At 40.9% G+C, this 22,256-nt stretch overlaps 1 protein-coding gene across 1 annotated transcript in view; it reads right to left on the minus strand.

Annotated features, from left to right (window-relative positions):
• The window catches only part of brinp2 (bone morphogenetic protein/retinoic acid inducible neural-specific 2), a 121,586-nt gene extending 99,618 nt beyond the window's left edge, over nt 1-21,968 (minus strand). The window contains exon 1 of the mRNA XM_084545977.1: nt 21,574-21,968. Coding sequence (XP_084402103.1) covers nt 21,574-21,953 — 380 coding nt within the window. The 5' untranslated portion in view covers nt 21,954-21,968. The remainder of the gene's footprint in view (nt 1-21,573) is intronic.
• Between the last annotated feature and the right edge of the window lie 288 nt (nt 21,969-22,256).

Below are 22,256 nucleotides of genomic sequence, written 5' to 3' on the forward strand. Positions count from 1 at the left end.
CACAATCAGTTGCTAAGTAAGCCGTTTGGCTTCTGCTATCTCTGCTGGAGAGTTCATGCCACCCAGAGATTTGTCTGTGGATCATGGCAGCGAAGGATAAGCCAGAACAAAGCAAACATTATGCAGCAACATCATGATTTCAGCAAAAACTTAAGACTGGAAGGGAAATATGTCTGTTTTTCTGGATAGTGAAGGAGAGTATGCTGTTTGTTTTCAGGGAAGAAAATACTGTGTTATAGAGTAGTGTGTGAGCCAAAGTAGCAGTGCATTCCTGACAAAAAACAACAATAACAAAAAAATATATCATGATTAAATTTCCGTTGTTAAACTTGCCAAAACTTGGTAAAAACTCAACATCACTGAAATCATGTCTTTATATATTTTGCGGTTTGCCAAATCATGAGTCATCCAGCTTCAAGATTCAACATGGAGTTAAAAGCGGTCAACCTGTTGTGTAACAGAGCTAAAATAGCATCAGATGCCAGCGAACATGCCAGCAAAGTGAAAAACCCAACTGGGGTTTGTCTGGAGTTGGTTGCCAATGGTTACATTGATCTCAAGGCCATGTCACTAACAACGGCAACATTATACTTCTTTTTCTAAGGAGGGGAAGTAGAAAGAGATCCTTTTAATTGTGCTCAGCCCTACAGTGCAGCATTGAGGGCACTGCAGACTAATTACACTGAAACATGCGCAGTGGATTTTTTCAAAAGTGCGTGAGCGGAGAAAGTGAGAAAAATGTTGCCAGAATACAGACAAAAAAGGAGTTTGATGAGAGGCAGCCAAATTCCAACTGGCGACTGACCATCTGAAAAGATAGCTTTAGCGGTAATGATGTGTCCAGGCTCGACATGTAATGATCCTCCAACTACAAATAAGAAACAGCACAAAGGACAGATAGTCGTCCCTGACCATAGATCACTCTGGGCTTTCTGACAGCTCTAAAAAAAGACTTCTTAGTGCAGTGACGACAACCTAGTGATAGCTTTCCACCAACAGTAAGAGAACTGTTTGTCAGATGCCTTTAAGCTATCTGATTAGGTATTTCAGTAGTCTTTGAACAAACTTGGTCATAGGATAGGGATGGGCATCTGCAGGGATGCAGCATTTCATCTGATCACGACTACAGTCTGCTAGAAATTAGGTTTTTGTATTATTAAATAGGTTGCAGAGGTATGTTGTGGCAGACACAACCACTTACTGGATTATATCCACAGGCAAGGATTACTTGAGTGAACTGAGTACCACATTTATTTACCATTTATGGTTGGCTGGTAGGCTTAAACAGCACAGGCCCCAGAGACTGGAGATTGCATCCTGAGGCTGGCATCAAAAGCACTGTGGCTAAAGGTTTTGGTCAAATGTTGATAATCATGTAATAGGATTGTAGTCTATGTAGACCAGACCCTGGCCTCTTCAAAACCTTAACCCAAGTGCTGCAAGTGACAAAACAGAGCTGTAAAACAGTTTAATAATGCTGCAGTCACTGCAGGGGGATACCGTGTTGCATGATAATGGAACACAAATAAAATACAATCCTGGTTCACACAATAAATCAACATTTTTCCATCTGACTGTGTGACATTTTACCCCATTGAGTCACAACAAACACAAAAGTGTTTGCACCCCACAGACTTGTAGACAGTAGACAAAGAGAACCCAATTAACAAATAAAACAGAAATACTGTGCTTCTGTGTTTGTTTAGTCGGGAAAGTGAGACAATATATCTGGGAGGTGCAAAAGTAAGTGCACCTGGGATTAGAAGTTGATGTCAAGGAAAAATTAGAGTCCATCTGTTCAGAAGGGTTTCCACTAAATGTACTCAGACTCAGGTGGCGCTCAGTGCCAAGTTGTGTTTAAAAAATCAGGGATTTGTCACAGTCCGATCTTCGTAACACATGTTTGTTAAATGCACGATGGCACAGATAAAGGAGCTTTCTGACTACCCCAGAAAAAAAGAGTTGTTGTTGCTCATCAGGCTGGAAAACATTACGAAACCATCTCTAAAGAGTTTGAAATCCACAAATCCATAATCAGACAGGTTGTGAACAAATGGAGGAGATTTAAGACGACAGGAGTGGTCAACCAACAAAGATCTCTACAAAAGAAAAAGCATAAGAGTCTGAGAGGTCACTGAACATGTGCATGGCAGAGTGTAAAGGACAAAGCCACTTCTCTCCAAAAGAACATATCTGTCTGTCTGGAGTTTTCTTAACATCACGAGGACAAGCCAGAGGACTATTGGGAAAATGTTTTGTGGACAAATGAGACTAAAGTAGAATTATATGGTTCAAATGAGAGGATCACGTCTAGAGACTAAACAACACCGCATTGAACCTCCTCCAATCCATGACACATGGGGGTGGTAATAATTAATTTCTTTATATAATGTTCGGGCCTGTTTTGCTGCATCTGGGCCTGGACAGTTTGCCATCATTGATGGACCAATGAATTCTGAATGACGTCAGCAAATTCTCAAAGAAAATGTGAAGACAACAAGCGCAAGGACACAAGTTGTTCTACAAAAGAATGGTTTAGGTTTTGGAAGCTTTAGGTGTGTTTTATTTCACTTTGCTGCAAAAATAAAATGTAGATTTTATTTAATTATTGTTTTTCTTGTCTACATAAAAAGTAGACAAAACGTGATTCAAAAATGACTTCCTTTATTAAAAAATGTATGGTATTTGTAATATTCAGTATCAACAAAGAAGAACAAAAAGGCAACACATTTCACAAGGGTATTTTGTTAAATAAAACAACACTCCTAGGCAGTGAGTGGAGAAACATCCACAGTCAAAATGTTCCAAAAAGCAGGTTCCCAGTATGCTCTCTTTTACCACTGTCTGTTTCTATGCAGCCGCACAAGATCACTCTAAGTGAACGTTTTTTGTTTATAATAATCTGTGCATGGTTCTGCTGGCCCAGAAATCTGCTGTTGTTCGATTTAAAATAACATCTTCTCCGACATCTTCCTCCTTCTTCCTTGTTTTTCCGTACAAAGAAGTTCATGCTACCCGAGTTGCTGCTCAGTGGTTCACACTTGCAATCGACTGTTTTCTTTACAAACACCTGCTTTTTGGATGTGTAAATGACTACCATGTGTTTTGCCTGATACGAAATGCAGACACTTCCGTAATTTCCCTCCATCAGCGCCCTGTCTTGTGCTATCGATTGACAGTGGAAAACCAGGCAGCTAAAATTCTCTGCTTTTGTCTTGTGGCTTTGCAGCTCGGATGGGAGCTACTCACTGGATGTTTTAGTTTCAGATCAAACATTTCCAGTTGACTGAACAAACGTGACTACCTTTACTGGTGTTATTATGTCATGTTATGTCACAGCTCCGGCTGCCATTACCCAAGCTAGGTGTGGAACTTGAAGCAAATATATTCAAGGTCCCATGTTTTTATTAAGATGTATAGATTGACTGATGAAGTATCCTTTTCAGCTAAATCCATTAACTATTACTAAACATTCAAGAGGTAGTAAGTTCAGGGAGAAACACAACCAACGCAAAAGGAGGTAAAAGAACAACTTGCATATGGAAAGAAAAGAGCAACTTTTGCGTAGCAGGGTTTTATTGATGCTATGATTCTGATCGACCTGAAACTATTTTTCGCTGGTAGCTTGTGTACCTCCTTATCATGAGACCTCATCCACCTAAGTGTAAAGTCAAAAGCATTTACACAGTTTACAAATAGCCAAAGTTGAAGCTTGGCCAAAAAACTACCATTAAAGTTTCCACCTGGCTGCAAAACACTGCCTCCCTGATCTCTGTCCAAGAGCGCTGTGTCTACTGTGTGTTTTTGTAGTCTCTACATAATGAATCCCACAGACGGATATAACGGCACACACCTTTGGGCGGAAGTGTGCCTCTGTCTCTTTTCGACAGCCCCTCAACAGTCAAATAAAATAGGTCAGGTAAAATAGGTGTAAATGTCTGAAATGTCTTCGTCGGGATGATTTCAGCACAGCACCAGGAAAACTTAATCACCCACGGGATTAACACTGCCAAGAGATTTGTATCCCAGGACATTTCCTAAAACTACACTGCGCGTCAGCAATTTTAATGTATGGGCCAGGAAACATATTAATCCCATAAATTACTGAGAGAATGTGGCAATTCTGTCACAATATATTTTATGTCCACTGGCAAGAGTTTGAAATTTCTAAATAAGATGGACCAAGCAAGAGGAAGAATCATTACTTCACCTCAGCTCTGCCTCTTGGCTTCTGTTCATTTACATATTTTCTCTCTTCCCTTATTTAAAAATGCATGAGGGAACTCCCTTCTGGTTCAGGCTACCTTTCAACCCCTTACACACACTGCATGGTGCCAATCACTAATCAGCAGGCTCTTTATTAACCCAGTTAGCTGCAGCTATCCTCTGCTGACCACGGCTTCACTGCTGCCAACATTTCAGCACCACCACCTGCTTTTCAACGTGTTTTCCAACTTGTAACAGATTCAGGGCTTTTGTCCTGATCTGAAGCTGATTGACCAGAGAGCACACTAAGTCTAACTATCGCCTTGTTTCTTAACAGCTCCGTACGTATAGATCCGGCCAAAATCCAGTATCAGTAAGAACCTCAGTGGTTTCCAATGTGTTTGTTAAACTCATTTGTTAGATTTTCACAAAAACATTTGTAATGAAATGATGCAGCTTGCCCAGCAAGAAGCTAGCACTCAATTTATTGAACCAGAATGACTGGAAATTCGTCAAGTTTTGTCCTTGGTGCTCTGTAAAGTTGTTTCAGGTAGCCACACCCAGAGTCACAGGGCTAGTCTCTCTATCATCCAACCATGAAGAAATGCATTTCCCTGCACTGAACATTAGGGGGAATAGTCTAGGATAAGACGTAAACATTACTCACATGCCAAAGGAACACTCTGGTCTTTATTCAGTGAATTTAAATCCTGACTGTGCATGCAAAAGAACATCAAATGGGACAGCAGTGTAAAGTATGTGTAGGAGTATCATTTGGATCTAGTGAACATATGTTTCACTGTTTTTTTTTTTCCTTATCTGGAAGCATTTTAAAACTGATGCCAACTGGTCTCCTCACTGACCGATCTGCTGCATGCACTGCTGAAAATACTGTGACCAAAGAAAAATATCTCCATGTTTTTAGGGTCTCAGTTCTGAAATGCTAAGGCAAGACTGTTAAGCACTTTAGTTTCTAAAGTCCTCCAAAAATGTCTCCTCACTGAGGAGTTGTTGATGGTACAGTAACGTCATAGATGCATTAATACATAATTTTGGCAAGGATTTTGTGCATGAAAGTAACAGCTTTCCCTCTTAAATGACCGGGGAAACAAACCAAGCTAATAGATATTTGAGAGTTTAAAAAATACAGTGACAACGGATCAGCTTGTGTACTTGGCACTGATGCAGTAAATGCCAAAAATTCAACTCCACAGTACTCAAATGGCATGTATGACTATGTCATTTACCAGGCAATTAATCACTTCCACCAACAGAGCGACTCCAGACCAACTTTCCGCCACAAAAATGTTGTGGGTGTGAGGAAGTCAGACTGGCTTCCAGGCTATACCTATCGACAGTATTTACCAGTTGTCCACGAACCGTAAAGTACTTTGAGTACAGTATTGCAAGACCATTTACATTTACACAACAAAAACTACACAAGAATGCTAAGAGCCACATCCTTTATTGGCACTTTGATGTAAAATTCTACCTCGTCCTGTGTCCTTCTTGTTACAGTTTTGCTCTTTAGATAAACTAAACAGATTCAAGTTTATAAATCTAGCAGACAAGACAATAAAAGGCTGAGGATGACTAAAAGCTGTTGGTTTCAATTGCATTAGCTTAGATGAGTTGTTTCTAATGGTAAAGATTTTCTAATGAAAATCGGGTTGTAAAATTGTGAGGCTGTTTGGTTGCTGGAACTAGTTTCTGAGCTGTCCTTATCACTGCGTTTCACGAGGGCATCTGAGGACCGTAAACAGTAACGAACAAAAGTCATTTTTTTTCTGCAGGAATTCAATTTGTGTCAATAGAAAACATTAACAATAACCAGTCAGAGCCAATCTCTTAGAAAAAAAATAAATCTGTAAAGACTGAAAAAGAGACGTATTATACACGTGTCTAGATGTTTTCATGTGTCCCAGTCGGAGGAAATAAAATCACATTGATGAGGCAATCTGAGCTACTTGCTAATCAAACTCTATCTTGGACGAGGCCAGATCTCCTGTTCTGCAAGCTAGGGAAGAGAACTGGAGCATGTACCGCTGCGGTTATCTGAGTCAGAGGGGCGTTATATTCTGAAAACCTAATCTTTTGATGATGAAAACGGGGGAAAATGTTGCCCGGATTTCCATCCCATCAATGTAGTATCTAACGTAATCTTTGACAGAAAGCTCTTTTTGAAGTTTTATTGTCTGTGTTGCTCCGAGTCTGTTTCTCCACACATTCTGTCTCTGTCAGGCACACACACACACAATACACACAAACACATGCCTATAGCTGTGTGAGTGTATGATTGTTCTCATAGGGACTTGATAACGCAAGTTTCTCACTAGATCCTGCTGGGAATCAATGCATCAGAACTAGGAAATGCAGTTTCCACAGCTCTCTCATTTATTTGCATGATACATTCATCAGGCATAACATTATGACCACATGCCTAATATTCTCCTCCTTTGACAAAGGCCCAGTTGAGATATCTACATATCCTGAGTGTTTGTTTGATGTGTTTTTGCTCCTTCTCCATACCATCCAGTCTTGTGGGTACAGTCTGTGCTCGGTTCTGATGACCCCCAGTTTGTGTTCAATACAGTCCTAACTTCTGTCCCTTAAGAAGTTTCAACTCCATTAATTCCTTGAGACTAGAGCATCCGACTGATGATGGGTCGTTAGAGCACCATTCACAGGGAGGAGGACAGGGACCAACAGTCCCCCCTCAACGACAGGTAAGTATATAGCCTTTAATGGACACAAGTTGTGCCAGTTTCTGGTCGTTAACAGAAACAAGTCAAGCAAGTTTCTGATGGGCTACACCTACACATGTCCCTAGTTTAAACCTCAACTCCCCACCAGTCCCTTAGAACTGAAGAAGCTACTCGGATGAGTGGTCAAATGTCTTCAAGAAACTCCAGTTGCCTTTCTTAAAACGTATTTTTTTTGGATATGCCATGACCTGGATGGCTGAGGACCTTCACAGACAAGGCTCAACATCTTATACAATTAAAATGAATGTATTAACCCCTTGACGCCTAGTGTCGCGAATTCGCGACACGCTGTTTCCGCTCAGACTGCAGGCAAAATAACGCTTGTAATACTCCAGTGTTGGTTTGTGCACATTCAAAAAATTTCCTAGGGAACCTTTTGCAAGCACTAGTTTCTCGTAGCACCGGTTGGAGTGCTAAGCAAAAACACAAATAATTAATTTCTTTATATAATTGAAAAATCAATTCAGGCGTCAAGGGGTTAAGCTAACTGCTGACCTACGCTATCCTCTAATTGTATCAGTTTGCCTTCTAACATTTCCAGTCTCGTATCAGTTGTTGCCACCATATCACGAAACATGACACTTTGAGGCAGATTGAGAGTGTTTGGACCAGACTGACAGTCAACAGCAAAGAAGTTCGCCATGCTGCTGAGTGTTTTCTGAGAAGTTTGTGTTTGAGCTTAAGGTCACCAGTGGAATCTATTTTCACTGGTAACATCTGCTGGGGAATCTACATCAGACTTCTGCGAAGAATATACATGCCGCAAACTTTTGAGAGCCGCCTCACCTTTCAAGCCTGCAGGGTGGTTTTCATATTCATCAGCTTCTCTGAGGCATATCCCTTTAAATTTGCAGTCGCTCGTGAACTTTTGGAGCTGCAGAACTCCTGAAAGGCATTTGAGTGTAGCCTTTTCTCTGCCAGTTATTGTATGATTTTAAAAGTGGATAGAGGCCAAATGGAAAGGCACACAGACTCACACATGCAGACACCCACACACTCGTCACCCCCCCTCCCCTCTCTCTCGCTCTCTCTCGGCCTGTCTTTCAAAAGCATTTTGTTTTGACAGATTTAGCTTTGCATTGCATTTTTAACAGCCAGACCTCTTTTTGATGACAACAGCTCACATTAAAAGTGAAGGGGAAATCTCGCTTGCATAGAGACATCACATCCATCTATACTTCCAACTTCTAATTTTTAAGGTTCTCTTGTGTGTTCACCTGCTGCTTAGCGGACACTTTCATTCACAAAGTTGCTGGTGACTTTGCCAATAAATCACACATTTTTCCCAAGAGCACAAAATGTTAATTCATCTCCGTAATACCTGGCGTAGCCTTAATTTTCTGCCACACATTTAAAGTCTGACAGAACTGAACTGGCACACCACACACTGCAGATGATCAGGGACGGCAGTTGTTGAGGTTTGTGTCTTTTTTTGTGCTGTATGAAATTAAAGCAGTGCACAGAGAAAGAGGCTAATTCAGTTTTGATGATTTTAATAACTTGGTGTTCTCTTTCGTATGTTCTGCTTAGACATCCAAACCATGGCCATATATCATAGCTCATTTCTCAGCGAAAACCATAGACTGTATAAAGATATGCGGCAGAACTCTAAAGTGAAGCCAAAGCAAGTAGAGCTCCCCCTGGTGTCTGGCTGCAGTATAGGTCATAAGCCACACCCCCTCCATGTTAGTGGATGGGACTTGAGCCAAACTAAAACACTAAAATACAAGTCAATTTTATTTTTTTCAAGGATGGTTTTTGTCATTTTAGGTGGTTAACATAGTGTTGATGAATGTTCAAGTGTCAATTTTTTGGATAAGTTTCGTTTTAGTTAGTTATTTGACGCTATAGATGCTATAGGATGTGGCATAACAGCGACTACCAGTTGGCATGCCAACTGGTCCGTGGGACAACAACGGCAGTCCCCCCAAATATTTATTCTATCTATCTATCTATCTATCTATCTATCTATCGATCTATCATGTTTTTATCACTATTTTTATTTTATTTTATCTATTTATTTCTATTTATGTATTGTATTTATTTTCTTTGTATGAGTGTATCTGTTTGTCTTGTGTCCCTGTTTTACTCTGAACTGAAAGGAGTTTGTTCGTATGGTGGAAAGGGACAAGAGGGCTATTGACATGTAGCTGTGTAACTGTTAGGATGCAAACCTATTTTGATAATTGTTTGTATGTAAAAAATAAAATAAAAATAGTGTTCAATAAAGAAAGTTGAAAAAACATACGCATAATGCATCAATGTAATCAGTGACGAGACCTTCTAGAAGACGTCATATTATTGAATAAATCTGTACGTTTCAGTTATTTTCAAGTTTTACTAAGCAACCAGAACCTAAAACCAACCCTTCCCCACAGGATGAGGACACGCTGTATACATTTGTGAGAGTGGATTGTTTGCTGCCTCACATACGCTGCTGACAACAGTGTATGTAATTTAGTAAAACACCAGTATGCAGATTGCTTGCATTATTATTGTGGAACAGAGGGACACACTGCACCACACAGGCCATTTGTGTGTCTCTATCTCTCTATTATACCACTTATGTTATTGTTTGTGCTATCTTTGTCTTCCTCTCTGCCTCCCTGCCTCTGTGTCTGTTTGAAGCTGTTTAAGACCAGGAACCAGCCGGTCAACATATCAGACAGCAAAAGACCTCAGCCTTTGTGTATATTTATGTGTGGCAGGGCAATGTGCGATCCACATTTGTGTTATTTTGGTTCGTGGGAGTCACGCTGGTCACACACACAGACACAGGCTGTGCACAACATGCCAGTGTTTCCTGCCACGCAGGCTGTGTCCTCCTGACTGTTTCCATCACCGAGCCACAGGCCTGTTTCTGCCCTGCTGCTCTGGGCACGCTAAGCTCCCTCCATATCTGATGTTTTGGACCACAGAAAAAGCAGCAAGCAAGCGTCCGCCCGGCTCTCATGCTCACACACACGTCCTCCACCCCCTGCCCAGTGTCTCATCAGCAACCAATCTTTCTCAAGTCCAACCAAAGCAGAAGTGAAAATTAGGCAGGGTTCCTGTCTGACCCTCCATGAGATCTGCTTGACAGATCTTTTTTGTCATTTCAGACACATGAAAATTGAGTTGTGATTATTCCCTGCGGTGCTACGTTCTTCCACATTCAGCCAGATGAGACTCTTCACTCTTCTTTCGGAGTTTGAGGTGATGATGAAAGTTTGAATGGATAAACAACAACGTCTCCGCTCAAGTGTTTTGTTCACTCAGTTTCTCCATCAGATTGACTTTTAAGATGACAACCAAAATGCTATCATCCATTCTGCATGATGGGATTGAACTCTTTTGATCTTTAACTCAAACCAGCGCATGTTTCAGGTCCTGGATTAGTTACCACTGCAGAAAAGGCTGCACTCTTTAGTTAAAACCTCAATAGGAGGCTAATGAATGACTTCATATTAGAATTGTTGCAAAACTTTTTTGTCTGTCAGCTAATCATTTCAGCTGTACAGCAGAAATTGAAGTATATTGAATATATTGCGACATTACAGAGAGAACCCCGCCCCCGGAGAGCGCCGATGGGCCCACGACTCCACTGAGCTCATTTGCAACGCATCTGTCCTTTAAAGGAAAGAAAACGGTTCATTTGCTTGATTTAAGGAACAGGCAATGTTGTGACAAAAGTTTGAAGCATTCAGACTTCACAGAGAAGACTCATCCCTGAGTACTGAAAGTCATTTAGAGCAACAACAACCCCATTTCTGCCCGGTCATGCACTTAAACTGAGGCTGTCCATGGTAAATCAAACCCTAAACAAGACATAATGCAGTCTTCATACAGCTTGTAATAATAAAGGTTTTCCTTTGCAGCACTCTTTAATTTAAGATCTGAGTTCCTTACTCACATCTCATGTTCAAACACAAAATGATTTGAAGTGCCGTGCTGTTCTTACTACATCTACACAGTTAACTATTCGTAATTCATGCGCAAACTATGCTGTGTGTGTTGCCGTTCATTTTTATTTGACCACACAGTTCACTGCCAAATGTCTTCTGCCTTCTGCATTGTGGCTGGCTGCTGCCTTATTGATTCAAAGTACTGTATATCTTATTGATTCTAATGAATAAATAACAGTCAGGCCAATCCAAGTGAAGTATCGCGCTAACGTTGAGTTAAGTCTTTAATTAGTTATTTATTTCATGTCTCGAGTTCAAGCCGCATGCCTGCAGCTATCCACTCCCTACCTGAATGCATAATTCTCCAACCTGCTGGTATAAACTTCAATCATTATAGCAGCAAGTCACCTCAAATAGAACTACTGTTAACAGCTTTAGTTATATTCATAATCAATCTCTCATGTATCATGCAGCAGCTATATACTGTACTATCATGATTAGATTCATGAATGCTTTAGTCAAATGTATGTTTATCTCATTCCTCCTATCCTCTCTTTTCTGTCTCTACCTGGCCGGCCTTAGGCAGATGGGTCCCTCCATGTGAGCTTGGTTATGCTCAAGGTTTCTTCCTGTTAAAAGGGAGTTGTCCTTGCCACCATCGCCTTAGTGTTTGCTCTGGAGGTTTCGGGGTGGATTCTGTAAAGCGTCTTGAGACAATATGAGCTGTTATTGCCGCTACATAAATAAAATTTAATTTAATTTAATTGATCAGAGCCCACGTTTATGTTGTTGGATCTCAAGAAATAATTAGATCTTTGACTGGTGCAAAGAGCCACTCCGACTTGCCAAGGCATGCCAAGACCTGTGATGGAGCACTGCAGCAGATCCTTTATTTCCTGTAAGCTGTGATTTACAGTATGACTCTTTGCAGATAACACCCCGTGGCCAGATCGCCGTGTCTCCTTCCTCACCACTGTTCACTGTGATCACTACCCCGCAACGCTTGCTCTGACCGGGTCAAATGGCTTTAACCATTTGGCCCATGTCAGAATTAGATATACTGCATGTATCAGCCTCCAAACATTCAGAAGAATTCTCAAACCAAAAGTGCAGAAATCATGACCACATCCAGTGATGTTACCAGCTTGTTCGAGGCAGCTGATGTAACTTGTGCAATGATGAGATTAAAAGATTTAACGGATTAGGGTTAGCCCAGGAAAATGTGGCAAACTATGTATTCCCATCTCCATTACCCCTGATTAGAACCTAATGAGAGCAGACAATTTTGCTCCTGCTCTATGGAAAGTTAATGCAGAGAAAAGCCTGCCAGCGCTTATTTCCCTTAATGATAATCAGATATTAGCATTAGTAAGGTCACAGGAGTACAATTAGAAACAAGAGACAAGTGCGTTTTACATGTGACGGAGTTACAGTGCTTATTGTGTGACTTACTGCATTTTCAGTGACATGAAATACGATCCCCCGCACATAAAGTTATAATTATGGTCTAATTGCACCATTATACGTCTGATCTGGACTGTCGGTCTCCTCATTCGTCTATCCAGTGTGTATTATGTACATTATCTCAACCATCGCTGATCTGATTTTGGAAAATGTTAACGAAATGATGTTCCTCATTCCACTCTCATTACACGGGTTGGCATTTCCATTACTGCACTGAAAACGTTTCGTACTTCATATCATAAGTCACAGAGGTAGGGTTGGTTCTGGAAAGTATTGTCTTAATAATAATGTGTCTAAACTTAATCCAAAAAACAACAACAACAACAAAAAAAAAAACTGTAAAATCAACTGGACTGAAAAGAAAAATAAGACTTAACACAGTTAATGAGCATCTGCATCCGAAGCTTAACATAGGCATATTTTTAGTCACTCGTTTCATTTTAGCTTGGCACTGTCTCCTTGAAGCTGTGATGCCGTTAGGCCCCCTTGTTTCACGGCCACCGTCAGTGTTTTCATACAAATTGCAAGGAAGTGTTCTTGAGGAGTTCTTTGAGGAGGAAGCGTTGGCGAAATGTACAAGTGCTTCTTGTTGCTGTGGCGGAGCAGAGGTTGCAGCAATCGCAGCAAAGTCAAAAAAATAAGAAAAACAATCCCAGAATGCATTCACAAAGCGCACAAACGCAGGGGGCAGCCGTGACACTCTCAGAGCGAGCGGGAGAGAGTCCGACATTGAAGGAAACTGTTACATATGACTGATCAAGATCTTAAAAGGTTTAAGTGCACAAAGAACACAGAGTGACTCAGATTCAGCCTCCCAGAGATGATTAACTATAAGTAGTCTGCAACAGAGAAATACTTTGTGAAGGATATGCCATGCTGACCTGAGTATGTGTTCTGTTAAAATATCTGGGGAACATCGAAAATATCATGAAAAACACGTCCATGAATGTCCAGCCTCGCAACAAAATGTCCGTCTGTAAAAAAAGGTCAGCAGCGGTTTATGAATATCTGATACAACCAAAAACTCGACTTAACTTTAAAGTGGTTATAATTGTTATTTTTATAATAACAATGCACTAAATGGCAACAACTTTTATTATTCACATGTTTTCCTTTTGTCCGGATTAAACAAAATCTCCAATAGGAGTGATTTTAAAGTGTTTACGTGCACAAATTCTGTGTGAATAGCAGTTTGAAATGCGCGAAAGTGCTGCATCACGCATTCTTCTTGCTCTAGTGCTTAACTCTTAAGTCGCGCATGTTTGATCCGGTCCCTGGAGACGGATATCTGTCGCTATTGTGTTGCTCGGAACGGTTTCTAAGGAAGCCAGATGTTTTAGAAGTGGAAATGTGCATCCCTGCAGATTTAAATCAAAACAGAGGGCACGAGTGAGAGAGAACGCATTCAGAGATTAATCAGGTTACATTGTTCACGTCGTACCATTTTTCCCTTTCACTGGTTTATGAAAATGTTTAAACCACCCATCTGCAACCCAGTGACACTGCAGTCACTTTGGGCCTTATTACTCTGACTGAGATGTTTATATCGCATTTTAATTCAGCTTGGGGTTTTAAGCCAATTATAATCAGACTATTGGCCTTAGGCTAAGGTAAGGGGTCACTTTACCTGTGTTAAACGGCATAACTCATAGTAATTAACTTGCAGAGAAGTATCACTGAAATCCATAGCTCCAGTTGACCCTGAAGTTTCAGCTCATTGTTTTTGCTGCTTGCTGTCAGTGAAAGCACGTAGAGCCAACCAACCTAAATGGAATGCAGCCATACACCTGACATGTTCAGGAGGAGTGCAAGCCATACACTGCAGCAGACAAACAGCAGTCTGTATTCAAACAGCTACGTTGTAGGGCTTTATTTCAGTGACAGTACTAATAGCGGTCCATTTACTTTGATTTTGAATCATTTCGTTATTTCTTTTGGCTGATTTCACTTCTGCTGGGCCATGCTGAAACACAATATTCTTATCCCTTAGTTATGGCGCTATAGTCCAAAGCAGCTGGGGGACGATGCACTGAGCACCTGTCCTCTACTCTTTTCTTTCTCACACCAAGCTCCTATCCTCTAATTTCTTTTCTCTGACACAGAGCTCCTGTCCTCTCATTTCTTATCTAATTTCTTCACTATTACTAGTCATGCAATTGTGTGTTACTACTGTATAACATGTTAACTGCCGTGTGTCCTTCTCTCCCCTCCCCCTGTATGTTGTATGTTCATCTCTTTCTTCTTCTGTCAGTACCCGGCTGGCCTTAGTCAGATGGGTCCCTCCATATGAGCTGGGTTCTGCTCAAGGTTTCTTCCTGTTAAAAGGGAGTTTTTCCTTGCCACCGTCACTTTCGTGCTTGTATTGTTATTGATACGACATAAATAAAATTTAAATTGAATTATCATTGTTGGATATTTGGGGCAAAGTGTGGCAGTATTTAGTTGCCGTTGTTCTAAATGAAGGGGAAGGTCAAAATAAAATGCTGCTAACAAATCAGAAAAGGACTCGGACTAAAACAGAATTACACTCGTTTTCTCCTTACAACCAAAACAGTCCTCCCACTCTGTGATTGGCTGCTGCTTCTTCTTCTCTTCTCTGCCCATGCATGCTGTTAACTGGCTGAACCATGTTCATATTGTATAAAGCAGATGCTCATAATTTACTCTTACACTGTGTATAATGTACAGCTGTGCAACACAACATGATAAAATGTTTTCATTTCAGTGGTAAGAAAAAAAGAAAATTTGTGAGTACAATAGGATAAGAAACTTTATTATTCCTAAAGGAAACTCTTCTACCAGAGTTCACTTGCTGAGTAAATAACAGTAAACAGAGCAGAATTACAAAGCAGCAAGTTACCAGTGCCCGACGGAGGACACATGATGACACATAGCAGCTCTAGCAGGCAGTCATCTGAGGCAATACCGGTAGTGGAAGGCTCATAAATCCCCTTCTGCTGTTCTTTCTGTACTTTTGTAATTCTCCTGTCTAATGCAAACATTAATGTACAGTATTGTCATGTGGGGGTTGCTGCCTGATTGCATGCATTAAGCGAATATAAGAGAAGCTAATAATCCAACAAAAGAAACAAAAGGCAACGACAACATAAGGCAGCCATCTGAACCCAATGACTCTATGGTTGCCTTTGGAGAGAGAGAGCACTACAATGCTAAAGCAGAGAAACTCCAGCAACAGCTCGATGACACAAATGCAAATGGTCCGTGTTAATGCAAACTTGTTTGCACACACATCTCCGCAAGGAAATATAAAAAAGGGAAAAGAAGCCACAGCCAAAACTCCAAACGGGAAAGGTTATGAGAAAGAGAATCACTCGACGTGTCCTGCAGCTGAAAGCAGAGTCATATGACAATCGTCCCACTTATGTCACACTACACTTCCCCTTTATCTGTAAGTGATGCTGTCATTTCCATTTCATTCAAGTTGAGGCAGAAGAAGATGGAAAGGAACGGAAGACAGCAGAGAGGAAGAGGGGCGATGGATGGAGACAGGAAAACACTGTCACTTTGTATTCTGTTAAAGAAAAACAGTTCATGTTTGAGAAAGACACTAAAAAGAAGATGCTGCTTTTTCTTAAGTGCCTTTAGATGAGACATTTCTAGCATCCTGCTATACTGACCAGCAGAGTGCTGAAACGGGAACCGGCTGAGAGCTTAACGGACTGTGGAACTGGAAACCAGCTGGTCACATATCTTCAGACAGGCAGCTGATTTTTTTTTTCTTTTTTCAAGAACAGTTAACAAAAGGCATCCAGCTAAAGACAGAAAACTAAAACGAGCCAGAGCATGTACAATTCACTTCAAAATATCCCATATCCACAAAAAAACATCCTCAGTCAGCTCCGGTAACAGTCAAAGAACAAAAAAAACGCCAAAGACAATTAGGACATACAATTTTCAGGCAAGTCTACGTTGGTGACAGAACAAACGGCTGTGGCAGTTTTCATAGGTAGGAGGAGAATAGGAGAATCTGTTTTAGGGGCACTTTACACGGAAACGATTGGAGGTGAAAAGCGCAAAACATTTTATCGGATGTCCTATATCGTTTAGATGGTGACGGCGTTTTTGGGGGTTGAAAACGCAAAAAAGTGAAACCACCCTCCAGAGTGGAAATCTTAAAAACGCTCCACCCTCGCGTCACCGTGCAAAGGGTGAATAACGCAAAACTGCGTTTCTCGTCGAATAGAAATGACGTGACAAGCATGCGACAGGACCGGAAAAACAAGTAAACAACATGTCGAGCTCCGCGATGGAGGTTCAACAGGCCCTAGCCGCAATAATTTGTATCCAAGTGGTTGTTTTGGTTAATGTATTTCGCGCGCTAAGCGTGGAAAAGTAGAAGAAAAGTAAATACCTCTACGCAGGCACTCTTGGGAGTGTTGCCACCTAGCCATCTGGCAGTATACTGCATCTATGTGTATGAAATTTCACACACTTTTGCGTTTCCGTTTGAACACAGAATTGTTTCAGAAACGCTCGTCTAAATGCGGAGTTAAAAGTGAAAACGAAACGCCACTTTTGCGCTTTTGGTTCAGATAGTTTCCGTGTAAAGGTAGCCTTAAAGAGCTGGAATGGAAGACAAGGAAACCACAAGCTGAAGGAAAAAAGGAAAATATAAATATACAGTATATGTAATTGAAGTAGAAGAAATAGAACTCAAACTGCAGCCTCAGCGGATACAATGTCTATCTATTAAATTTGGAATAATGATAATGGTGACAGGGGCCGACATGAACTCTGGTACTGGTGCGGGGCTGCATCATTTATAGACTACAGAGCTAACGGCATGTGCACACAGAGGAAACTTCTGGGTTGGCACACATTGTCCTCTGCAGCAGGGAAAGGAAGATTCTACAGGACGTACAATGATTGAAAATAATTTCACAGTAATACTAGCTCGTTTTGTTTCCTCTCCTCTGTGTATCTGCAAGTAATAGGTGGGTGGCCGGCTGTGGCTCAGCAGCTAGGACGGGTTTTTCTTGAACCAGATTGTTAGCGGTTCGTTGGGCGGTGTCAGTGTTGTGCAAGTTCACACTAAACAAGAACTAGTTCAAAGTTCTGTTCAAGTTCATAGCTCACAGTTTTTTTTTTTTTGTTTTTATTTGGAACGTCCAGTTTGTTTTTCCCTTCTTTTTTTTTTTTTTTTCTTAAATAGCATTGAGCTATTCTTACCCCGCCTCTCACCCGATGACAGCTGGGATAGGTTTCAGCAGACCCCCGCGACCCTTAACAGGAATAAGCGGGTACAGAAGATGAATGAATGAATGAATGAATGAGCTATTCTTGTTCAGTAGAATCTCTGAATGACCCGCCCATCCATCCCCAGCCTGTCATATTTTTTTCCACCAGGATCTGTTCTGCTTTTTTGAATAACCATTGACTGGATATACTAGGAAATAAGTCAAATGTTTGTGTGGATCAGTAGCTCCTGCAGTGCCGGAGGCGGCTTCTCTTTCAGCTGCACCAGCCATGCTGTATGCAGTAAATCAGCTGACAGCTGTCATAAAACTTTTTTTCTTTTTTTATCCTGAACGGGGGTGAACGTCGTTATTTCCCTCCAGATTGAGAGAAACTCACAATCTACGCTCACAGTTGGAAAAATGATGCGTTCAGTTCACAGTTCACAAAACGCTGCACAACACTGGCCGGTGCATGGACCACATGCCGAAGTGTCCTTGAGCAAGACACTAAATCCTAAATTTCTCCCAGTGCATGCAATAATGTAAGAATGTGTGTGTTCTTCTGTGAGTGGGAAAAAACTTTGTAAATGCAAGATTGAATGATTGAAACTTGATCTATATCTATAAATTTATTCTTGGCTAAAGCGTATATCTTCTCCAAACTTTATTGATCATCTCCCAAACATATAAGTGATGTGTATAAACTCACACTGTGTGTAAAGACCCATGCCATTACAAGGAAACGGTAAAACGCTGATTACTGTGCAGTTAAGGGCGGTTTAGAGTGGCAGGCTACCTTACAGGATAGATACAGTGAGCCTGACCTGCAGCAAAGCTGCTAGAATTGTCCTCCACAGCACTGGAAAGCAAACTTCCATCATATTTAATCCAACTCCCTTGGAACAAAAAGCTGTCAAAACTGTAACAAGCATGTTTAAACGTGATGATTCAGAAACGGCAGGATAAGAAAAGACGGACAGTTTCTCTCTTTGACTACACAAAGCGTGTGTTGTTCAGCGCCACAGAACCGGCAAGCGGGTGACAACAATGTCTCTCCAAACAACAGCAAGGCGCATTCTTTCCAAACGGCGCCGCGTCTACCTAACAGAAAAGCACATAAATGTAACTGCATGTGCACAATACAGACGACACCACTGACTGTGGTGAATTGAATCCCTAGAGTCTGCTACAGAGTGAAATTTATGTAAACAGGAAGCACGGAAGAAGACTGACTGTAATTATTATTCCAAGCAGATGTCTTGAAACAGGCCTGAGGGTATCTTTATGTTGTATTTATCGTATTTGTGTTTCAAATGATGCTGCCGTGAGTTTGTCAGAAACAGAAAAACACAACTGAAAATGCCAGAGTGGGTGTATTAAAATTTGGCAGAAATGATGAAGTTCAAGTGCACAGCATGGTTGTTTGATGACCAAAACAGCACACAGAGATTGCTATTACATGATACAGTTAAGATTGTTCTGCAGATGAAAGAGAAAGCAAGTGATGCAACCTGGAGAAGGATGATGATCAATCCTTGCAAACTTTAAAGATCTGGATCCACACTGCTGCTCGTCAAAACTGACAAACCATAGAAGAAAATTCAACTTTCATAAAGAGATATAACATGCATCTACACCACACAGATTTACAGTAAAACCTGCATTACATGATCAAACTATGGCATGGAAAACTTAGCTTAACTTGGTTGGAAGTAAAACCTGTGTTCCAGTTCTCCACAAGCTAACTTTTTTTATTTTATTTTTTTTTTTTAAAGGGAAATTTAAAAATTTTAAAAATCTTGTTTCATAGGTTTTGGAGTTATGAGTTGTCAGGAAGGACATAATCCTATAATGTCTCTGAGATAACTGAGAACTGGAAGTTCTACGGCTAATAAATAACTAAAAAATATCTTTTTATATATACTGGAAGTTGTAATGGCTGCTTGAAAAGAGCTCCTTCATGTCAGCCAGTGAAGAACTGCTGTACATCTCCCCTTACCCTGCAGGGCTGGTGAATCAGGAGAGAAAGAATGAGCATAAAGTCTGAGAGGTTGCGGAATGCTGTGACAGAATCGCAACCTACACAGGCCGCATCTCTCTATTCTGCGCCTGTCCCTCAAAATTAACAGTCCCTCTTTTATCTATTCACACACCGCATCGAGAGTATTTAAAGCTCTGACTTTAATCTGCCAGACGGAATGCATTTACCATTCCCCCTGATCCGCGTTCAGTGGCTCTTTAAGGAGTCCAGCTCAGAACACATTTTATTTAGTGAAATTAGCAGTGACTGCATGAGTCACAGCAGCAGCGCCACGAGCTTACTGTAAAATCACTTTAGCCCCCATACAAAAACACACAATGTGTCAAAAACGGCTCATGTCACATTAACTAGATCTTTGAATGGAGTTAGATGTCTACCCATCCAACAAACAAGCTGTTTGGCAATAACACATTTTGTGAATTACAGCAATACAGAACATTCTTGCATTATTTAAAAACATATGTTTTCTAGTAATAAAGTTTGTGGTCTGTTCACTGTGGTAATACAGGTTATTGGTGAAACTTGTTTTAACTCTTGCTGTCCATAGTTCACCAGTGCTCAGCTTCAAATTCCCCAAATTTCTCAGTTTTGTTATAATATCTAAATCTATGATACTACAGAGAAAGATGTTTACATGTGAACTAAGGTGATTGCCAAGGGCACTGAAAAATTACAACTTATGACAAAGGAGTCAAAATTACAAATTAGACTTGATTCACTAATTTGGTTCACTGTAAAAGGGAGCAAAAAATTGTTTTTCTTTTTTCAAATAAAAGTATGACATTTTACATTTTCACAGAGATTAGTAAATTTATTAATTATTTGTTAATTTTAACAATGGATTTGTTTGTAAGACGTCTTGTTCTGTTCAGGCTAATAACCACGACACTGTGATGTTTACACAAGAAGAGTGAAATAAGTAGGTACGGTCTAAAGCAGGGGTGTCAAACTCATTTCATAGTTCAGGGGTCACATACAGTCCAATTTGATCTCAAGGGGGCCCGGAACAGTAACATAACAGCATAATAACCTATAACTCCAAGTGTTTCCCTTTGTTTTAGTGCAAAGAAATACAAGTACATTATGAAAATATTTACATTTAATTAACTTTTACTAAACTTTTACTACTATCCTTTTACTAAACATTTTACGAAAAAGTTCTTAATAAAAGTGCAATTTCTGCACAACGCCATTTTCTGCAGTTTAGTTTAGTTCAGTGCTGCGTTATGTCCGCAACTCTGACAAAACAGTGCGACAAAGGACCCTAGTGGACAAATTAGGGATAGCAGTTACTTTAATGGCTCACTCTGTAAAAACGTCACCCAAAATCTAGTTGGCACTGTGTCAAAAATGCCAGTCAGGTTAATTTTTGTTTCTACTTCCTGCTTCACTTTCAATAATGGCAACTGAAACTTTCACCGAATATGAGTCGTACAAATACTAGTACCAAAACCTCCTCAGTTAACCTTTCCTCCATGTGTTCCATCTTCATTGATCCAAAACAATCAATTCGAAAACTGCAGAGATGGAGAAGCAGCCAGAAATACTAAAGTAGAAATACGATACTACCAAGCGGACCAATCACAGCTTTTGTGGTTGGCGTTGCTGTGACGTGTAGTTACTTTTCTGGGGAGGTGTACGTCAAGCTACTGTGTTAGGGTCTGCGTAGGATGTGGACTGTTGCCAGTCCATGGCGTAAAATTGACGCTTAGTAATCTAGTACCCCCTTGTAACAACAACTATAAGGATGTTTTATCCTTGAATTCATTCTGAAGGAATCCCCTCTACTACTCTACTATTCACAGTTTTGAAATTAATATTTTGGTGTCTGGTTTGACTGGATTGCACAGGTAGTATTGTGGCAGCAATCCACGGTGCAGATAAGCTGGGCTCACAGAGACAGCTATACAGCAAGATGTGATGAAAATAAATAAAATTAAAAATGAATTTGTAGTGAAATGTAGTCTCTTGTTGAAAATACCACAAGAGGACACACCCACATAGACCCGTCTCACCTGTAAATCTTGTATCTGGTAGAAAATCCCAGCTGGAACTTGTCTCTGAACTCGGTATACTCTGGACATCTGTGGAAAGGTCCCTTCTCTGACAGCAGCCAGTCCAGCTGCCCTCCGCTCTGCCTCGTGCTGAAACCCCATGGCGAGGAGCCGGAAGGGGACGAGGACGAAGAGGACGATGATGAAGGGGACGACAGGGAACTGTGGAGTGTCTTCCCGCCGTGCGCCCCGCCGCCCACTTGTTCAGCTCGGGCGGGCCACGGCAGCCACAGCAACAACCACGGCAACCATAGGAGCATCAAGGAGGACGCCGACCATCTAGCAAGGCAGACAGAGCCATGGGAGCATCTCTCTCTTCTCATTGGCCAAGCAGTTGCCATGGTCCCGGTGGTGATGTACTAGGGCACCTGGGACCGGCATTTCTTCTGACAGTCACCTCCCGCTGGCCTGAAGGAGAAACAGAAACACGGCTTTAATTTCACAATAAGATGACTTTTCTTGGGTGAAGTTCTATTGATTCATCATTTTCTTGTCACTGATAGGCAAAGCTGTCCACATATTGTGGTTAATATTGTCCACCAAAGTGCTATTTACCACGTTACCATCAATCACAATGGTTTTCACGTCTGCTCTGAATAGTCTCATGAAAGTTATTCTCTGCCTGTCTGAGCCACACATAATTA

Source organism: Chelon labrosus (assembly GCF_963514085.1).
Source record: "Chelon labrosus genome assembly, chromosome: 6".
Taxonomy (NCBI): Eukaryota; Metazoa; Chordata; class Actinopteri; order Mugiliformes; family Mugilidae; genus Chelon; species Chelon labrosus.